The 17,329-nt window shown below is 39.3% G+C and overlaps 1 protein-coding gene across 1 annotated transcript in view; it reads right to left on the bottom strand.

The window, feature by feature from the left end:
• nAChRalpha6 (nicotinic acetylcholine receptor alpha6) overlaps positions 1-17,085 on the bottom strand; it is a 36,033-nt gene extending 18,948 nt beyond the window's left edge. The window contains exons 1-2 of the mRNA XM_070283516.1: positions 16,950-17,085; positions 6,577-6,686 (exon numbers count right to left, since the gene is read on the bottom strand). Coding sequence (XP_070139617.1) covers positions 6,577-6,587 — 11 coding nt within the window. The 5' untranslated portion in view covers positions 6,588-6,686; positions 16,950-17,085. The remainder of the gene's footprint in view (positions 1-6,576; positions 6,687-16,949) is intronic.
• Positions 17,086-17,329: the final 244 nt, after the last annotated feature.

Below are 17,329 nucleotides of genomic sequence, written 5' to 3'. Positions count from 1 at the left end.
TGTTACTTTCTTTTACTTATTTCGGTTATCGGTTTGAGTTTTGTGATCGCTTCAAAGGCACTTGAGTTATATGTGACTTGCGCTTTGGATTTGTCACTTGTTTCACTGGTTAAAATGTTTTTTGTTTTTCTTTTGTTTTGTTTTGGTTTGGTTTGGACTAGATCTGGGAACTAGATCTGGGAATTCTAGGTACTCTACTCTGGGAATAATACGGGGATTTTGTGTATGTATTCGGTTCGGATTGTGGTTCTGTTTCTAGATTCTGGGTTTTTAGTTTGGGTTGTGTTCTTACATACTAAGTAGGCTTCCAAGCCTGGGTTTCTCTCAGACTTACATGGGCTTCTCTACGTGTATTTGCTTAATGCTAAAAGGGGCTTTATTTTGACTGCTAAGGGATCAACTTGGCATACTGCAGGAAGTTTGTTTCCTATAATGGATCCCAACCAGCATTTGGTGACCCCAACGGAAATTCCATTGCCACTAAGCACTCGACAATGGCAATCTGCGGCTGGCCAGATACAAACATCTCCTCAGCTATGTATCTTTGTATCTCTGCGGCCCTGTGGAACTACTCGGACTCGCACCAATGTATGCATATGCAAATGAAGCTCGACAGGCACTCGAAAAATGCGGGCAAAGCATCCTCTGTATATATACATATAAACCCATCAGTGATATATATTTGCGTACATTATATATGAGTATATCTCTTGACTTTGCTGCTGTGCAATAAAATGCAATTACAGCTCTGATTCCGACTCGAGAGTACCGAGAATGTTGCGTAAACATTTTGTGGACAATTTTGTTTTGCATTTTTTGGTCACCACAAAGAGGCAATGACATAGGGGGGAGATCCATGAGATTGAAATGCGGGGTGACACAGATGGAGAGAGTGTGGGGTTCTGTATCCTGTTCTGTTTTGTGGGTGTTCCTGTGGCTGGGCTGTTATCCTGGGGGGCATGGCCCATGGCAACGGGGCTTACATGCAACTGTTGCGGCATTTAAGTGGAATTTGTGCGCTGATTAGCGGCTGGTCAGGCCCAGGCCGACACCCGAAAACCGAGGTGCAGATGCTGGCCAGTCGGGCTTAAGAGATTGCGGTGGTATTCGGGGGCGTTTTCAACCGGCCCAATATATCTGTTTACTGCGGCATTAAAGTTAATTGATATTGCAGTGAGACAAGGACCCTTCAGCCCACAAAATGAATGTGTTGAAACACTTGGCCAATCAGGCTGCTGGCGGCCGCAATTGGCCTGTCAATCCTTCATCAGAGTCCCTGGCCGCCCCAAATTTGATATCATTTTAATTCCCAAAAGTGAGATATTCAGCTGTCCGTTTTTGCTTTTTTTTTGTTGGACTTTATTAGTATTGACCAGGGTTTTTTGGGCCCCACTAAGACCGCTGTCAGTTGGCGTTCCATTGCGGCTTACTCCCAATTTTAGTATGACTTGTGAGGCTTTAAAGGGCCAAAAAAAGATACAGAAACAGCTACAGTCACTGATAATGTTGCAATTAGAGTGAAAGCTTTTCATTCCGCGCCGTTGGCTGGCATTGGCGGTTTAAGGTCCGGCATCTCAATTAACGGACGTGAAAGGAATCGCAATCCCCGCCAGAAATCAGCATAAGTAAATGACGCACAAGAAAAAAAAAGGGGCCGGGGGTCGGAGTCGATTGATTCGCGGACAGAAAGAAAGAGAAGAGGCTGCTCCGATTCTCCGTAATGAGGCAAGGCCAATCCTAGCCATGTATCTCCATCTGTGACTCTTTGTCTGTCAGTCTCTGTATCTGTATCTGTGAATGTGTCGGCGAATGTATCTCGCTATTGATCTAAATGATGGCCGCACATTAGCAGCGCTGGCGTCGCATACAAATTAGGCCCCGAATGTGAGGCGAACAGAGGGAAGAATTAATAAATTAAACGAAACGAAACGAAAGTCTGGTCGTTCTCCTACCCGAAGGGGTCTCCTTTTGTCGGGACTCGAAGCAAGTTCATTAGCAAACAAAGTTGACAGCCGAAAAGGTTTCTCTTCTCCAAGGGGGGAAACAAGTGCCACACCATCTACTGATTTCCCCAGACTCTCGACGGGCCTACGCAGCTAATCAATATGATTTTTATTTCCAGCCTGGTCCTGGTCTTGGTCTGGGCTCCCGAATCAACGCCGGATGCTGCGTGCCATGGAAATTAAACCTGAAGCGTACGTGTTTTGATTCATTGTTTTCTGTCCGGGCTTTTCTAAATATGTATGTATACATTTTTTTTTGTTTTGTTTGTACGGCTCTCGGGTGACATGTAAATTCCATTTGCCGCAGGAGTCCGGAGTCCAGCCCCGTGCGTCAATCAGCCGTAAATTCCCCATATGTGGCCGCCCATTAGGTTAAATAAGCTACGTTTCCCTCTGCCGCAGTGGCAAATATAAATTGCAATTAGTTGAGCAAATGCACCTGCCTGCCTGACACTCCGCCAGGTGCATTTGTATCCGTGAGCCCTGAAGTCTCCGCAGTAGTTTGTCTTCATTTGCGAGCACCAAATGCGTGTTACCTTTTCTGTTTTTTTCGAACTTTTCCTGTGGCTTCAAACACATATGTACATATGGCTGGCTGCCCCTCGGGGGACATGTGGCATTTAAGTTGTTTTTAGTCGGCACACACCTGGCTCAGGTAACAAATTTTGACGTTTAAGTTATGGCTTAAAATGTTTAAGCTCTCTTGGGTGGACACGGATTTGGCCCGCTCTTTTTTTGGGCTTGGGCTCGGTGCAGTTGCATTTGGGAAAATCGGCTTGTAAAAAGTTCAGAGAAAATCTAAAGAGAATCGACTAAGGAGTACTCATGGCTTACGTGAAAATATAGCACACTTATAATCTCTTTATTAAATAGCAGAAATTTCTTTAAAAAAATATTCTTTTTTTTTAGAATTTTCTTATTTAAAAAGTAACTACAACTTATATACTCTTTCGTACCCTGCATCGTAATAAAGTTTTTTACAGGGCACAGTGCAAACTTATTCCAACACCATTGCAATGCATATGCTTAAGAGATATGTGTATCTGACGGACAAATCCGTGGGCAGGAAAAACGCTGGATGAGATTTAAATTTACAGAAGCCGCCGGCGTATGATCCCTTTGAAGGCAAAACCCGCTTCATTAGTTGTCTCTGGCTCTGCGGTCTTACATCTAACCTGGTACTATTTGGTGGTCACACTCAGTGTGTGCTTCTTGGGTGGGGGAGGATTCATGCAACGGAAGGGGACTTACACAGTACTTAGACTAACTTACACAGACTTAATGGTTATGGCAAATGATTCCTCGATTTTGCCTGGTGACACATCGATGCACACTCACACACACAGAGGGTAAATTATACATATATATGTATATATACGGATATATATTTGGTTATAAATATAAGCATATATAGGAGAGTATATGTGGGTAGTTAGACGGTTAAACACAATGAGAACAGACAGCAATAGCTATAGATATGTATATATATTTATATATATTGTAATGGGTGTGGGTATATAGATAGAGATGGTTATAACTGGACACTGAGCAACTGAACAGCTGAACAACCGAGAAACATGAGCTGATTATTATTTATTATTGTTTAGGAACGCACAGTGAACAAATAGCTAGAATGAACGATATAGAGCACACACCGATAACAATTGATTACTTTGCGGATTGCACACAGCATACAAAGCACACCCACTCGTACTCACACACACTCTGGGTTTAAAAGCAAACGCCAAATGGAAAATGGCAAAATGAGAAATGAAATTGCAATTATTCAAGGCACTGTGATGAGAGTGAATGACAGGGGATATTATGTGAATGCGTATGCGGGCATCGTAACACTCGTTTGAAGAGAACCTAAAACATTTGTAATTTGTATTCCCTTCGATTTGGTTGCTGTTGTCGTCCGGCAATGTTTTCCCAATGGCTTACAGGGCGTATGATGAATGCATGGCCATGGGCATAATTACCAATGAAGCTAGGCTCCGCAGTTGTTTTGTTGTTTAACTAGGCACACACACACACACGCACTCCCACTCACACTCACGCCTCTAGATATACTAATTGGACATATATAGACTAACATTTAGTGAAAGCAATTTGGCAAAAAGCTTGTTGTTCAGGTTAAGCGTTCTTTAAAGTATTTAATTTTTATGGTTGACCTTTCCAAAAAATTGTATTTTTAGTTTGTTGATTATTTGTAATTAACTTGCTAAACTTTTTATGAGCATTTTAAATGAATATTATTTTAGTTTTAATGTAGTTTCCCTTATGTATCTTTTTAGAATTTCCATTAACGGGCTCAAGTCTACAAAAGTTGTGAGTAAATCCTTTTAAAAGAAAAAGAAAAGTATATTCTTTTAGAGGATTTAAAACAGACAATTCTATGGGCTTAAAAATTCCTTCATTAAATCTATTGAGCAAAATCTTTGGAAAGGTGCATCCAAACCTCGTTGCTGCCGAGTATTTTCTAGTTTAGAATTAAGTTATATATTTTGATGATGAGTTTGTGATATTTGGCATGATTTCTGTTCGATTGATGTGATTTTTGAGGTGCTTGGGTTTAACATTAACTTGATGGGTTTGCTTAGCTATCTTAGCCAAGTATTTCGGTTTATTGGAATGTATTTTTAGGCTTAGCTTAATTGGTATGGAATGGATTTGTTCTATTTAAAACCGTTTAAGATTGTGTGTTTACAGTTTAATTTAAGGTGTTGTGTGTATATGGGATGTGGTGGGTGGATATGGGTTAGGGACCCAAGCTAGGTGAAAGTCCTGTTGTCACCTTTGCTGGCTCTTTAATTTTGTGGAATTTGTGGGATGAGGTGGAGGGATTTAGGTTATATATTTTGATTTTTTTTTTGCATTTGGTATTATTTTTATGCGTTTCTTTATTTAGTCTTTTGTTTTTAGTAAGAGGGATTTGATTTCTCATGCACAATACTTGAAAATCTATTTTGCCTTTTGCTGTGAGTTTTTGTTTTTTGCAAAACGTACACTACGTATGAGTATGACAAAAAACATTTTTCCATTGAATTATTGTTCTTTAAGGTTTGTTTTTGCTTTCTTTCTTTTTGTTTGGCCAAATAAATTCAAGTACTGAACGTCTAACCAGAAATATTACACCAGCATATTGTTGAACAATCTCTCAGGTGGTTATTGTCTTTCGGAAATGGAGCGAGAGGACTTTGGGGCGATGTATAGGGGCAAAGTCCTTGGGGGCTGGGGACTTGGGAATCAGACCACAGAGCTTGAGCCGTGCTGTTTCGAACAAAGTACTTGCGCAATATTCTGGTTAAACAATGTTTTAGTTGTTTTTGGAGTTTAGTTTTGGTTTAGTCTGGGCGAGATTATTTAGCTTGTTTGGCGGTTACTTGGTCACTCGGTTTAGCAGGCCCTTTTGCGGCCTGTTGTTTGGTTTAGTTAGGCATTTCATATGTGTTATACAACGTTCGGTTAGCATTACGAATCCAATTACAATGTGAGGCCCACATCAACGGCAAGCTGACAATGTACAGTCCCACTAGACAACCACTGCGTGTAAACTACTCTTATTGAAGTAAACAAAATGTAAATTATTCTGTTTTATTTTTGTATCCTATTTTTTTTTTTTTTTTTTTGGTTAAGTTAAGTTAAGTCACTCTTCGAAACGTAAACATTGAAAGCAAATCATAAGTGGGTATAACATTGAAACACAAATGACAAAGTATACATTAAATACGGGTGACGGGAAAGTCGAGTTGGCCGCCGGAATCAGGAAACATAATTGTTTGTCTGACTTGCGGCCTCATTCGAGCTTCGTATTTGTTTTTACTTCTTTTTATATACGTTTTTTTTTATTGTTTACTAAAAGAGACACACAAACAATAGCGAGTGGATTATGATGCGTTTGTAATAATAATAACAGCTATATATAATTATGGTCTTGGAGTTGGAAGTCATACATACATAACTAAAACTAAACAGTGTCTGGGCAAACATATCGAATATGCCTGGGCTTATTGTTTTCAATTCAAAAATCAACTCAAATCGAAACGTACAAACGAATATTGGAAATATGAACTAAGTGGGAAAACGATTGACTTTTGGGTTTGTTCACTGAAGGGGCTCCGGTTGGTGGAAAGCCCCCTCAACAAACCCCATTTCGGCATCTAAAAATCTAATTTAAATTCAACTAAAGTGCACAATGCAACTACATAAGTATAGGTATATTTTTCGGTAAATCTATAAATTTAACTATAACTATAACGAAACGCAAAAAACGAAACGATAAGTAACTCTGTTTTTTTGTTGTGGGGGGATCACCTCTAAGGATCCTCTCTGTTGTTCGTTTCTTACCGTTGTTTTACAGTGATTGGGTTCAGAGAGATTGTGGCTATATATACCTATAGTCTTAAGACTGCTCTATATAGAAGTTGTCTGGTTATGGTTTTAGCGCAAACACTTTATACCAGATCCTCAGATCGGTTTCATTTGATTCATTTGGGGGCTGCTTTAGCCTTTCTATTCGGTTACGGTTCGGCGTATTTTATCGATCCTTCTTTGGATCCGGAAAACTTACCTGTTGTACATGAGGACGTCGGGCTTCCACAGCTTGTTGGGCGTGATGCGCAGGTCCTTGACCCCGCCATATTCCGTCTCATTCCAGCGCAGATTGTAGTCGTTCCACTCCTGCACGTGGACATATTAAATATTTATTTAGTAGTGCTTGATTTAAGGAAATGCAATGGTAATTGCAATGCATTTTGCTATTAACTCAAAAATTTCTAAGAATTCAACCAAAAATGCGACGTGATGTTTTTTTTTTTTTTATTTTTTTGGTGGAAAAGAAAATGGATTTTCAGGGTGACGGGGGCGGCGGAAAGAAAGAGTAGCGGAAGGAAAGAAAAGTAAGGACTCGCAAATTAAATCTACGCTGAGCACATGCATATGCACGCATGCATTACGGGCACACTAATCTAAGTACAGTTACACACTAGTTACTAGTTTTTTCTAGCCACCTATTGCACACTCATGCTTAAACTATAGTCACAATCACGAACACACACACACACACAATTGCCGGCAACAAAATGTGCAACTTAACAACAATTTCAAGTTAAGTCAGTACGTAGCAGCCTCCCGCTTTTCGCCGCTTTTCCCGGTTTTCCCGCCTACAGAGCAACCGCACATGAGACAAGTTTTATCAAGGTTCCTCGTTTGCTCTTTTCTAATACCGTTTGTTGGGACACAGGAAGAAAACAGTGTGTACTTCATTGCACTTTCTGATTTTTTTATTTTCAATTTATGTTTCTTTAAGAGGATTATATTATTCTTCTCCCCCCATTCATTATTAAGAAAATGTATAAATTTCTAGGAAATTCTTGAAACCTCATTTATCTCAGTGCCTTCAAATAGTTTCTCCATGCTTTGTGCCACTCTGCGGTTGCCTGCAACGCGACTGTCCCTCGTCCTGATTTTCCTTCCCTTCTGACCGCTGCGTTTTGTGGCTTTTCTACAAGTGGTTCATGTTCGTGTCATAAAAGCGGCAAAGTTCTCCCCCCTACTTAGTTTCGCCTTTGCCCGGGCTCATGTTCGTTGTTGCCGCCGTTGTTATGTTTATAATTTAACACATTTGTGGCATTTTTAGAGCAAGCAATTGTCCCTGACGACCCCTCCGGCTAGCTTCCCGTGCACAATCCCTTCTTTTTTTTTTTTTAAATCACAAAAATTTAATTACACGAGATGGCCTCGTGCTGCATTAAATTATACGAGTGTCGCGTCGAGTATCTGCATCTGTGTGCCGGCTTTAAAACTGTTTAAACTTTGTTATTTCGTACATTCAGGCGGCATTTTATGACAGCTGTAAAAACAGATGCCTCCACTCAGGCATCCCATATCCCCATGTGCCATATCCCGTTTTCCATTTCGCATTTTCCATTTCACAGTTCACATTTCGAGGTGAGGCGTGCTCCTAAAATCATTTCCCAGCTTTGGTGTCCCTGATTTTGATGCGAATGTGGCAATTGTTTTTGCGGAATAGTTGCCGCAACTCGAAATGCTGGGGTTGCGGTGTCAATATCCAATCTGCTTATGGCGACAATTTCGTCAAAAATTTAATGGTAGCCCCAAAAAGGTTCATAAAACTAGGTTTAGTTTTTGGAATTTTTGCTTTTAAATGGAAGTTTAAAAGGTTTTGACTTACTTTGGCAATTAATAGATAACTTTTTCGATTTTAACTACGACAAATTAGTTATGGTAATTGCAAATAATGCTATCTTATCTTGGTTTTATTAATACATTAAAAGGAAATATACCAAATTTTATAAATAAATGCTCTTTATACGCTTTGGCATTCAGCTGATAGACTATTATAAATCCCCTTAAAATGTTTATTAATTATTAAAACTTAAAAATACCTTTCATAACTTTCCTATATTAAAATCAAACCTATTTTTTATTTATTATAAGAAAAAAATCCCCAATTAAATATGAATAAATAATTTTTAAGCTGCAGCATAAACTGTAACCTCGAAAAATCGTTTAACAGAAAAGGAAGCTAACTTCGAAGTCTGTATACAATTCCAGTGTGCAACTGGATCAGGGGACCAAATTGGAATCTATCATAAGTAAGCCAAAAAAGAAATAATCTCAAATCAGAATACAATTTTGTGCTAGTTTTTAATAGTTTAACAAATCTGCATACTAAATTTTACATGCCTGTTGATACCGATCAAGAATAAATATGATTTAAAGGGTCGGAAATAACTCCTTCACGGCGTTACTAGCTCCTGACTCAATTTCTAATAGCCTGGAAGGGTATATAATTGGCGTTACTTCCTGTGTATTGACTGGTCGAAAGAAATCATCGATTTTTGCACTATTCCATGACGAGCTTTTCGGCTGTGATGGGTCTGGCGTTCATTTACCAGTTTTAATTGCTATTTGACGGCATAATTGGGCCGTCGAGCAAAACAACACAATCGGTGGAAAGCTGGGCAGGGGACAGGGGCAGGACTGCCATTTGGAATTCCAACAGGCTGCTGTGGTTGCGAGTGGCAAATTGACAAACATTTGAACACAATTTGCGGGGGAATGCAGACAGTTTATAAAAGCGATGCATCAATCATAAATAGCGATGCACCCAGATGCAGTATTTTGTGTGCATTTTATGTTCGAAATGACAAGAATTCCGTTCCCCTAGATACACGCTCTCACGTACTCAATGTGTTTAATAAATAATTTCATTAATTTCGCAAATTGACAGGACCGGAAAAAGGCGTATGTTATGAGTTTAAAAAAAAAGAGTAGTGTCACTTTAATGTTTTTTAAACTTCCGTTTGCTGATGTCCTTTATCACCTTTCTTGTTTTCATTTTCTCTCTTTCGTTGAGAGATAAACACTGGCACATACACACATTTTCTCTCATACCTTCATGCTAAATTTAAGGACATGCAAACACTGATTTTGGGGCTTAATACACCATGCAATCTCTTCGTCATGCTTTTGTGTGTTTATGTGTGTTTAGGGTTAGGTTTATGTTTAGAGTTGTGTTTTCTTTTCGAGGTTTATGTGTTTGGTTTTTAGTTGCTCTTAGAAGAAAAATAAACGGAAACCAACTCCGAATCGAGTTCTAAATAAAAATGTCAAAAAGAGATTCTTCGCTGGTAAAGAAAACTAGATGCCACTGTTAATAATATACCTCTATTTAGAAGAGTTTTTAAATTCAAAGAGAATAAAAAGGAAATAGCGGAAATTAAAGTGTGTTTTTTTCTTGGTGTCTGTGAGTTTTGTTTTTTTTGTATTTAATTAAGCGATTTAAAACGGTATTTAAGCTCTTATTTAATGGTACTTATTTAGGTGATAGTATTTAAATAATTTAACGCACACACGAACTAAGCCAACGCTAGACAGCGGGGGTTTAAGAAGAGAGTCAGAGGAAGAGTTTGTTATTTTGTACAATAGAACACGAACGGAAGAGAGTTCGCCGGAAACGTTTAACAACGAACAAAACTCGACGAAACTGGACGCTACTCTTGGTTAGGGTCGTGTGTGATTAAATTACAATCAGGCTGGACTCCTTCTGGCCCGCGTTCAGGGAGTTACGGGGATGGAAATAAGGACAACTGGACACGGAGCCAGAGGGAGCCGAGCCATGGTTGTTAGATTTACGATTAAGTAGGTGGATTTAAAGCAATTACACATTATTTAAAATACGGTTTAAGCTAGTAGTAGGGATTTAAGTTGGGATTTAGGTTCGTATGATTTATGATGTGGCGAGTTTTAGTTCAGACTTACCAACGAAAGCCAAAGATTCGTTATGAGAAGCTGATTCTTCTCGTCCTACAAACGTATTTGTTTGTTTTTTTTTTTTTAGATTTTTTAAGGCCAAAGAACACAAGAAAATCAAGTTCAACGCAAGACCAACAATGGAAAGTAATAGTACGTAAGACACAAAAAGGGAAAGCATAAAAGTTAATTGAAGTCAAAAGTTTAAAAAGAGCAGAGCATGATAAAAGAAAGTTTCGGTTTATACATTTGTTTTATGAGTTTTATAAGGAATTTTTTTTGCCCTTCAAGAGCAGGGTATGGTATGTGTGATTTCTTTTTTTTCCTTTTTATTTTTAGCATCTGTTTTTATGACGTTTTTGATGTTATTTTCTTTTTAGTTTTTTAGTCTCCACCAGCTATGCTGCTGCACTCGCTGAAGAATGGCTTTAATGGGCTGCTAAGTTCGCACAAGTTTGCACAAAGTAAAGTGGTTTTAAGTGGTCAGGACTCGTGTGTGTGAGTGTGTTTGAGCAAACATTTATAGTCCTCTCTGGGGCTGTTGCAATTAACTCGCTCAGCCTCGCTCGTCGTCACTCAATTTACCCAGAGTCCAAGGAGAAGCCGGTCGAAATGCCATCAAAAACTTTGTTGGCCAAGAGCGGCGGCTTTGAGCCCGCCTTGAAGCCTAATCTCAATCTCAATCCCTATACCAATCCCTGTTCCCAGCTCCCAATTTTAATCTGCTGGTCGCCCGGCCTTCAGATCCTTTGTCCAGTGCGCCAATTTACTTTACAATCTCATCTTAGCCTCTGTGCCGTGTACATCTATTCCGTCTTTTCCTCCTCCTTTGCTGCTGCTTCTGCTGTGCAATAAAAACTTTGAACTAGGTATCAAAACCCATTTATCTCTATACAAAAATTTAATTAAAGATATTTCATGCTGGCGCATTGTCAGTCCCAAGTCAGTCAGTCATCCGGATGATGGGTTCAAGGCGGCCGTTTGAAATGCAGATGAACCGCCCCGGCTACCCCGCAGATCTGCATGTGAAAGCCCCTCGGTAAGGTGACTGTCATTAATAACTTGCCAGTGTGCAAAACAAACAACAAAAATAGTTACATGCCGCAACGGCCTGAAGAAAAAGGAGAAGAAAAATGGTAAACTAGGTCCAAAAAGAGGGTCTAGACTGGCAGATTTTCTAGAATTTAGTTTTTTGATTACCTCTAATGTTTTTTAGAAGAAAAATAACTCCATTAAAAAGTTATTTATCTAAATTATACCAAATGAGAAAGAATAAAGAACTACGTACTTTAATGTGGAGTATTTTTTGCTTCAGAAATTTCAAACTGAAAATCAAATTTAAAACCTAGAAGTCTTTTCACTTTTGGATTAAAAAATCCACAATTCTAGATAAGTTAAAGCTAAAAAAGTCTTAAAAATTTATTAAACTATAGAGAATTATAGCTGAAAAGGCTTTTTTTTTTGTTTTGTATTTCCATGCCTTATCAAAAGACGGATGAAAAAAATATTTTAAATAATTTTAATTTAATTGCAACTCGTATACCCTACTCTATAATATCCTTGCTGAGTACAAGACCCCAAAACCCCACCGAGAAGGGGGAAAAAATCCAAAAACAGTGGGCGAGTTCAGCAGCAGCAGCTGCAGTAACGACTTGAGCCATTAAAAAGATTCAGGACCAAAACCAGGAGCCGGAGCGGGGCTGCTTAATGATATGCAAGAAGGGGCGGAAAGGAGCCACATCCTTGGACAAGAGCTTGGTCTGGTGACCTGGATGATTTCTGCTCCACAAACCGGTATTCATTTCGCACCCCGCGGCGGCGAAGGGAACCACTACCACACAGCTTGGCATTTTCGTTTTCGTTTAAGCCAATATGCAGGCACTTCCTCTCCAATGTGGTTATGTGTGTGTGTGCGTACGATATTTGCTGTTGACACCTTATAAAAATGGCGGTTTTGTGCAAATTTCATGTTTATGACAGCAGGATGTGGGATGTAGAACGAGGATGTGGAGCCCCTGACATTGACGCATACTAATGACACTTGGGCTTCGTTTTCGGGGCCAACTTTAAAGCACCATTTGCAGCAGACTTCATACTCGGTACTTCGAGTTGGCTTAATCGCGAGAGCACGTCTGCTCCTCGGTTACAGATACATTTACGTGCATAAGCTATAGATTTATTTTGCATTAACGTGCCAAATTGTTTTTAAATGAGTTTCTAATGAGCCAACAATTGCCGTTGTGTCGTCTGTGGCAACAATAGCAGCAATCCAGATCTCCGATTTCAAGCACTTTCGATCCCCCCTTCTGACTCTGACTCTGACTCTGTGATGAATGAATGAATGCCTTTGCCAAAAGTTTTCTTGTTGCTGTTTGCTTACAAATGGGTTATGCACATGAGCCAAGGACCCGCTGCTATCCCGCCTCCTGGTTCAAGGACGAAGTTTGTTGGCCTTGGCAGCGCCCGTCGAAGTGCCTCAGACAAATGAGTGGGCGATAAGTGAGCTCGGAGCAAGGCGGAGCACAGTTTGTTCAGCGCTGCTGGCAAATGACTTTGTCGAACTCCGGCGGGGTAATAATTTGGGCGAAAGTATGTTCATAATGGCTGCTGAGGGCTGCTTATGGTATATCAATGGATAACGCTAATAGATGCGACACACCGCCTTCACTTTTAATCTTTGCCCCCTGACACACTCAGATTTCGTGTGTGAGAGAGCTTAAGAGCATGGCAAGTTAATTGACTTGTGGCTTTAGTATTCTAAAATGTTGCAAGTTTAGATATATTTTGTTAGGGGATTTGGGCTTGAATCATTGGCTTGAAAAGATGTATATTAAGCTAAGAGATTTATTTTAAAGGCTAAACAGATTGGAATAAAAATATTTAAAAGTCTGGTTAATTTCATTCAACTTAATTATGTATACTTTTAAATTAGAAAATTTTAATTACAGCTCTGGAAATTATTTTATTTTACCCTTATTCCTTAATCAAAGCCTCAAGTTTACTTTTGACCTTCCACAACTTAACACAAACAACTTTAAGAGACATAAAATATCGAGACATTCAAAAAACCATTACCAAATTCAATTGAACCATTAAATGGCCAAACATTTTAAATAGCTTTTGTTTTGCGATCTTAACGAGGCCAAGTTCGTTTGTAAATCACCGAATTAATCTTCATTATTTTTTCGCTTCTATCAGCTGAATGTTTCCCTTTTCACGAAAACTCTGGGAAAAAGCTAAAATCTTCACACAGATTGCCAAAATAATCTGCATTAGAATCCGATTTCTGACTTGTGACTAAGGGCCACACCCCCGGACAGCAGATTAAACGCCATGAAAGCTTGTTCTCGCCAAATTTTCAATGTTTTTTCAAGGGGACAAGGGGCGGTGTCCTTTGGCCATTTCCTTTTGACACACATATTACTAGGGATCGAGTCATTTAGGGGCTTTTGTGGTGCCTGCAACCTGGCAAGTCATTAGTAGGGTGGGGGGGCGAAGTCCTTTTGGTGTTAGCCGAAAAATGCTAATGACTTTATTTTTCTTAACTTTGATGCTCGTGCTGATGATGCCCGGGCCACAATGTGCATTTTAATGTCCTGCCAAAGGAGCCTTCGGCCTTGCTGCCTGCTCAATGGCATTAGGTTGCAACGGCTACCGTCATCATCATCATCATCATCATCATCAGGAGTAGAAGGACATGCCGTTAGAGTAACCACCAGAACGTGGTCGCCTTGAATACTTGCCAAACTTTGGCAATTGTCGGTCCGTCAGTAATCCCCACACACCCACACATACACAGGGAATATATTCATGCGAAGGACATTCATTATTAGTTGCTGCAATTTGAGTAATTGACAAAGCTGCGACCCAACGCAGGAGCCGATGAAAATGTCAGTGCTCGTGGAATCATAAATCTCTCTCCCATTCGGATCGATTTATAATTTATGCCACTGGAAATCAACGGGCTGCGGTTTCAATTCTCAATCCCACCCCGGCACCAGCAATCCATCTGTCCGATTGCCTAGTGCATAAATCAAATTATTTCATACATATTTAATCGTGTAAATTAAAATGCATTTGATTTGCGAGAGCCTTAATTATATAATTTATTCGTGAGGCGAGCGAGCGCACATTAAAGCCATAACTTCATCGATATCTTTTCGGTTTTTTTTGTTAATATTTTTTAAGAGGATTAGGTTTGTTAGTTGTGTTTTTTCGCAATATGCAGATACATTTATATGGCAATATATAATATATATGTAGATATAGATACAAAGAAAACACCGACTTGGATTTGTTTTTGTTTTTTATATATGTTTATCTTTCACTTTTTAAATGCACTTCGTTTAAACAACATGCAAGACACGACTTTAGTTGTTGCTTTTGGTTTGTTTTTCTTGTTTTGTTTTTGGTTGCGTTTTAATTGCGGCTTTTGCCTTTTAATCAGAGAACGCTTTATGACATGTACCCAGCAAAAATATATGGTAAATATACGTTTATATCGAACATAATCCGTAAAGAAGGCATTTACACTCGCACACACGCACACACGTTCGTAAATTTAAATGCAAGTAAAACATAATTGCAACAGGGGGGAGGCGTGGGTTGGGTCTTGTAAATCATATTGTCAATCGATTAATGCACTTAATGGAGCAGACTAATTCGCATAGAAGGTTATGGACTCCAAAAGGGTAATGGACCCATAAGACCCAGCAAAGGAAATAACTCATAAATACAAACCAAATCGCACTAAATATTTGATTTTAAATGCATTTGCAAACCTTGTTAGTGCTGCAATTAATCTGAATTGATTTGGGGTACCCCTTTGGGATCGATTCGCTATTGAAACGCACTGTAACAGGGGGATTACAAACGCACAGGACCAACTGTGATCAACGGACATTGTATCGCGCGAATATGATTTCCCCACTAAGCACATTTATTCACACGGCATGCCGCGTGTTTCCGGGGAATTATATATAAAATGTTTTCATTTCACGGTTGCCACACAATCTGTGAAAACCAAAATGGATAAATAAATATATGTGAGACCAACAAAAACGGATAAATGTACACAACAATTAAAACGAAATTGAAAAACTATATGGAAATCACACAAAGCCAAACAGGGCGATAAACAGGCTGGAATAAAAAGCGCCTAAACACGTGGCTGTCCAACAAAAAGGGGATTCATTAAATGCAATCAATTGCAAACACGGTCATGTAGTCCTTGTTTTTTAATTGGAACGACAATTAGTTCGTTTCAAAAGTTGTTAGACACAAAGCGATTCGTTTTTGTGTTGAGAAAAAAATTGAAAATTGACGGCTAAACATAAATCTGCCGCCGCTGGACATGGATTCGTGGCTCAGGAGAAGGAGGACCTATTCATTTTTTTTTTTTGTTATTTCGTTTTTGAAAAGGGTTTCCCCATTCCGGTTTTCACCTACATTTTTCCGGGTCAAAACTGACCATCAGAGAAGAAGTTTCAGGTGAGCCCCATGGAATGGTAAAAAATGGCTGTCGCTTCGCAAATATATAAATTTTATTTATGTCCTTTCGGGTCCTTTGCTTTGATTTATTTGTTTATGTTTATGGTCTGCCCGGGCAATTTCTGCCAATTTAGCAATGCCATTTTGGGGCATCCCTTGTCCAGCCGAATGCCTTGGCCCCTCCATCATCATCATCATCATCGTCATGCTGTCGGGGCCAAGTGAAATTTGTGTAAATCAAAGGTCCTTGAAAGCGTCGAGATAAGGCTAAGCTGGGGTTACCTACTAGGCTAATCAGTTGGGGCAGGAGAACACTATATATCATAGTCTTAATATTTTAAAGAAATCCCAGAAATCTCGGAAATCAGGACCCCCTCCTTGCCAGCATTAATTCTTCATGGTTGGATTTAATTTGAATCCTGCTCCTTTAATTTGCAGCTTCCTTTAATTGAAATGTACACGCTTGGCACTTCCCTTGTAAAATAAAATGTCAAAAAAATGAACAAACAAACGGAGGGAAAAAAATGTTCCAATACACACATCGCACTCAAATAAACACGCACGCACATCATCCACACACACACACACACAGACAACACATATGCATATGCAAATATGTATTTATTTATTGATAAAGAAGCCCCCGTGGGGCAATAATTATTGAATGCCAAAAACAAATTTCAGACGAGAAACAAAATGAAAAAAAAAAAATGAAGAAACATATATATTTTTGTGTGGTTTTTGTGGTGGTTCAAGTTATATAAAAGTTGTCGCTTGTTCGCTTGCGGAAACTGTAACAGAAAACGGCAATTGAAACGGAAACGGAAACCTCAAACGATAAATAATAATAATCGTAATCGCAATCGCAATCGCAAGCCTAATAATTAGTTTTGTGATGTGTGACACACAGAAACGACGGGTACATGTCACTTACCAAATTTAACCACGCATTTGTGGTCAGAATCTGATTCTTTTCATCCTATAAGAGACGCAATCAATAATTGTTAATTCTTAGCCTGTTCACGTAACAATAATATAATCTCAGTGCCCCTGGCAGTTCTCTCTCTCGGAGTTCTACTTGATTCATTATTAGATGCTTTTCGGAATGTTAGCTGTTTCACTATATATATAGTTCTTTTGGGGAGTGCGGGTATTAATATTTCCGCGACCACTTACCACATCGATGATCTGCTGCAGCGTCAGTCCGAACTTCACCTCCAGAGGCTCCGATTCATTGGCCACCGGTCGCTCCAGAGTGTTGTACGTGGAGAGCAGGTGATTCAGCAGTCGCTTCTCATGCGGTCCCTGACAGCTTTCTGTGAAAATCGAATCGAAAAATATAGCCAAAATTAGCTGAAGTTTAATAAATTTAACCAAAATATATATACGTATATAGAGCCTTTCAGAGAAACAAATTACGTGGGGGATCACAATTACAACCGCTGCTGATTTATGGCACTCTGTGCCAAATTAAACTAATAACCGGGCTCACTTATTGGCAGTTGGGAAAAGCGGCGGCTCATTACCGGAAAAGCCATTAAAAAAAATGGCATGTA

This window comes from Drosophila kikkawai, chromosome 2L, assembly GCF_030179895.1.
Source record: "Drosophila kikkawai strain 14028-0561.14 chromosome 2L, DkikHiC1v2, whole genome shotgun sequence".
NCBI classification, from domain to species: domain Eukaryota; kingdom Metazoa; phylum Arthropoda; class Insecta; order Diptera; family Drosophilidae; genus Drosophila; species Drosophila kikkawai.
Note: the sequence above shows the minus strand (reverse complement) of the source record. Positions and strands in the feature narration are given on the sequence as shown.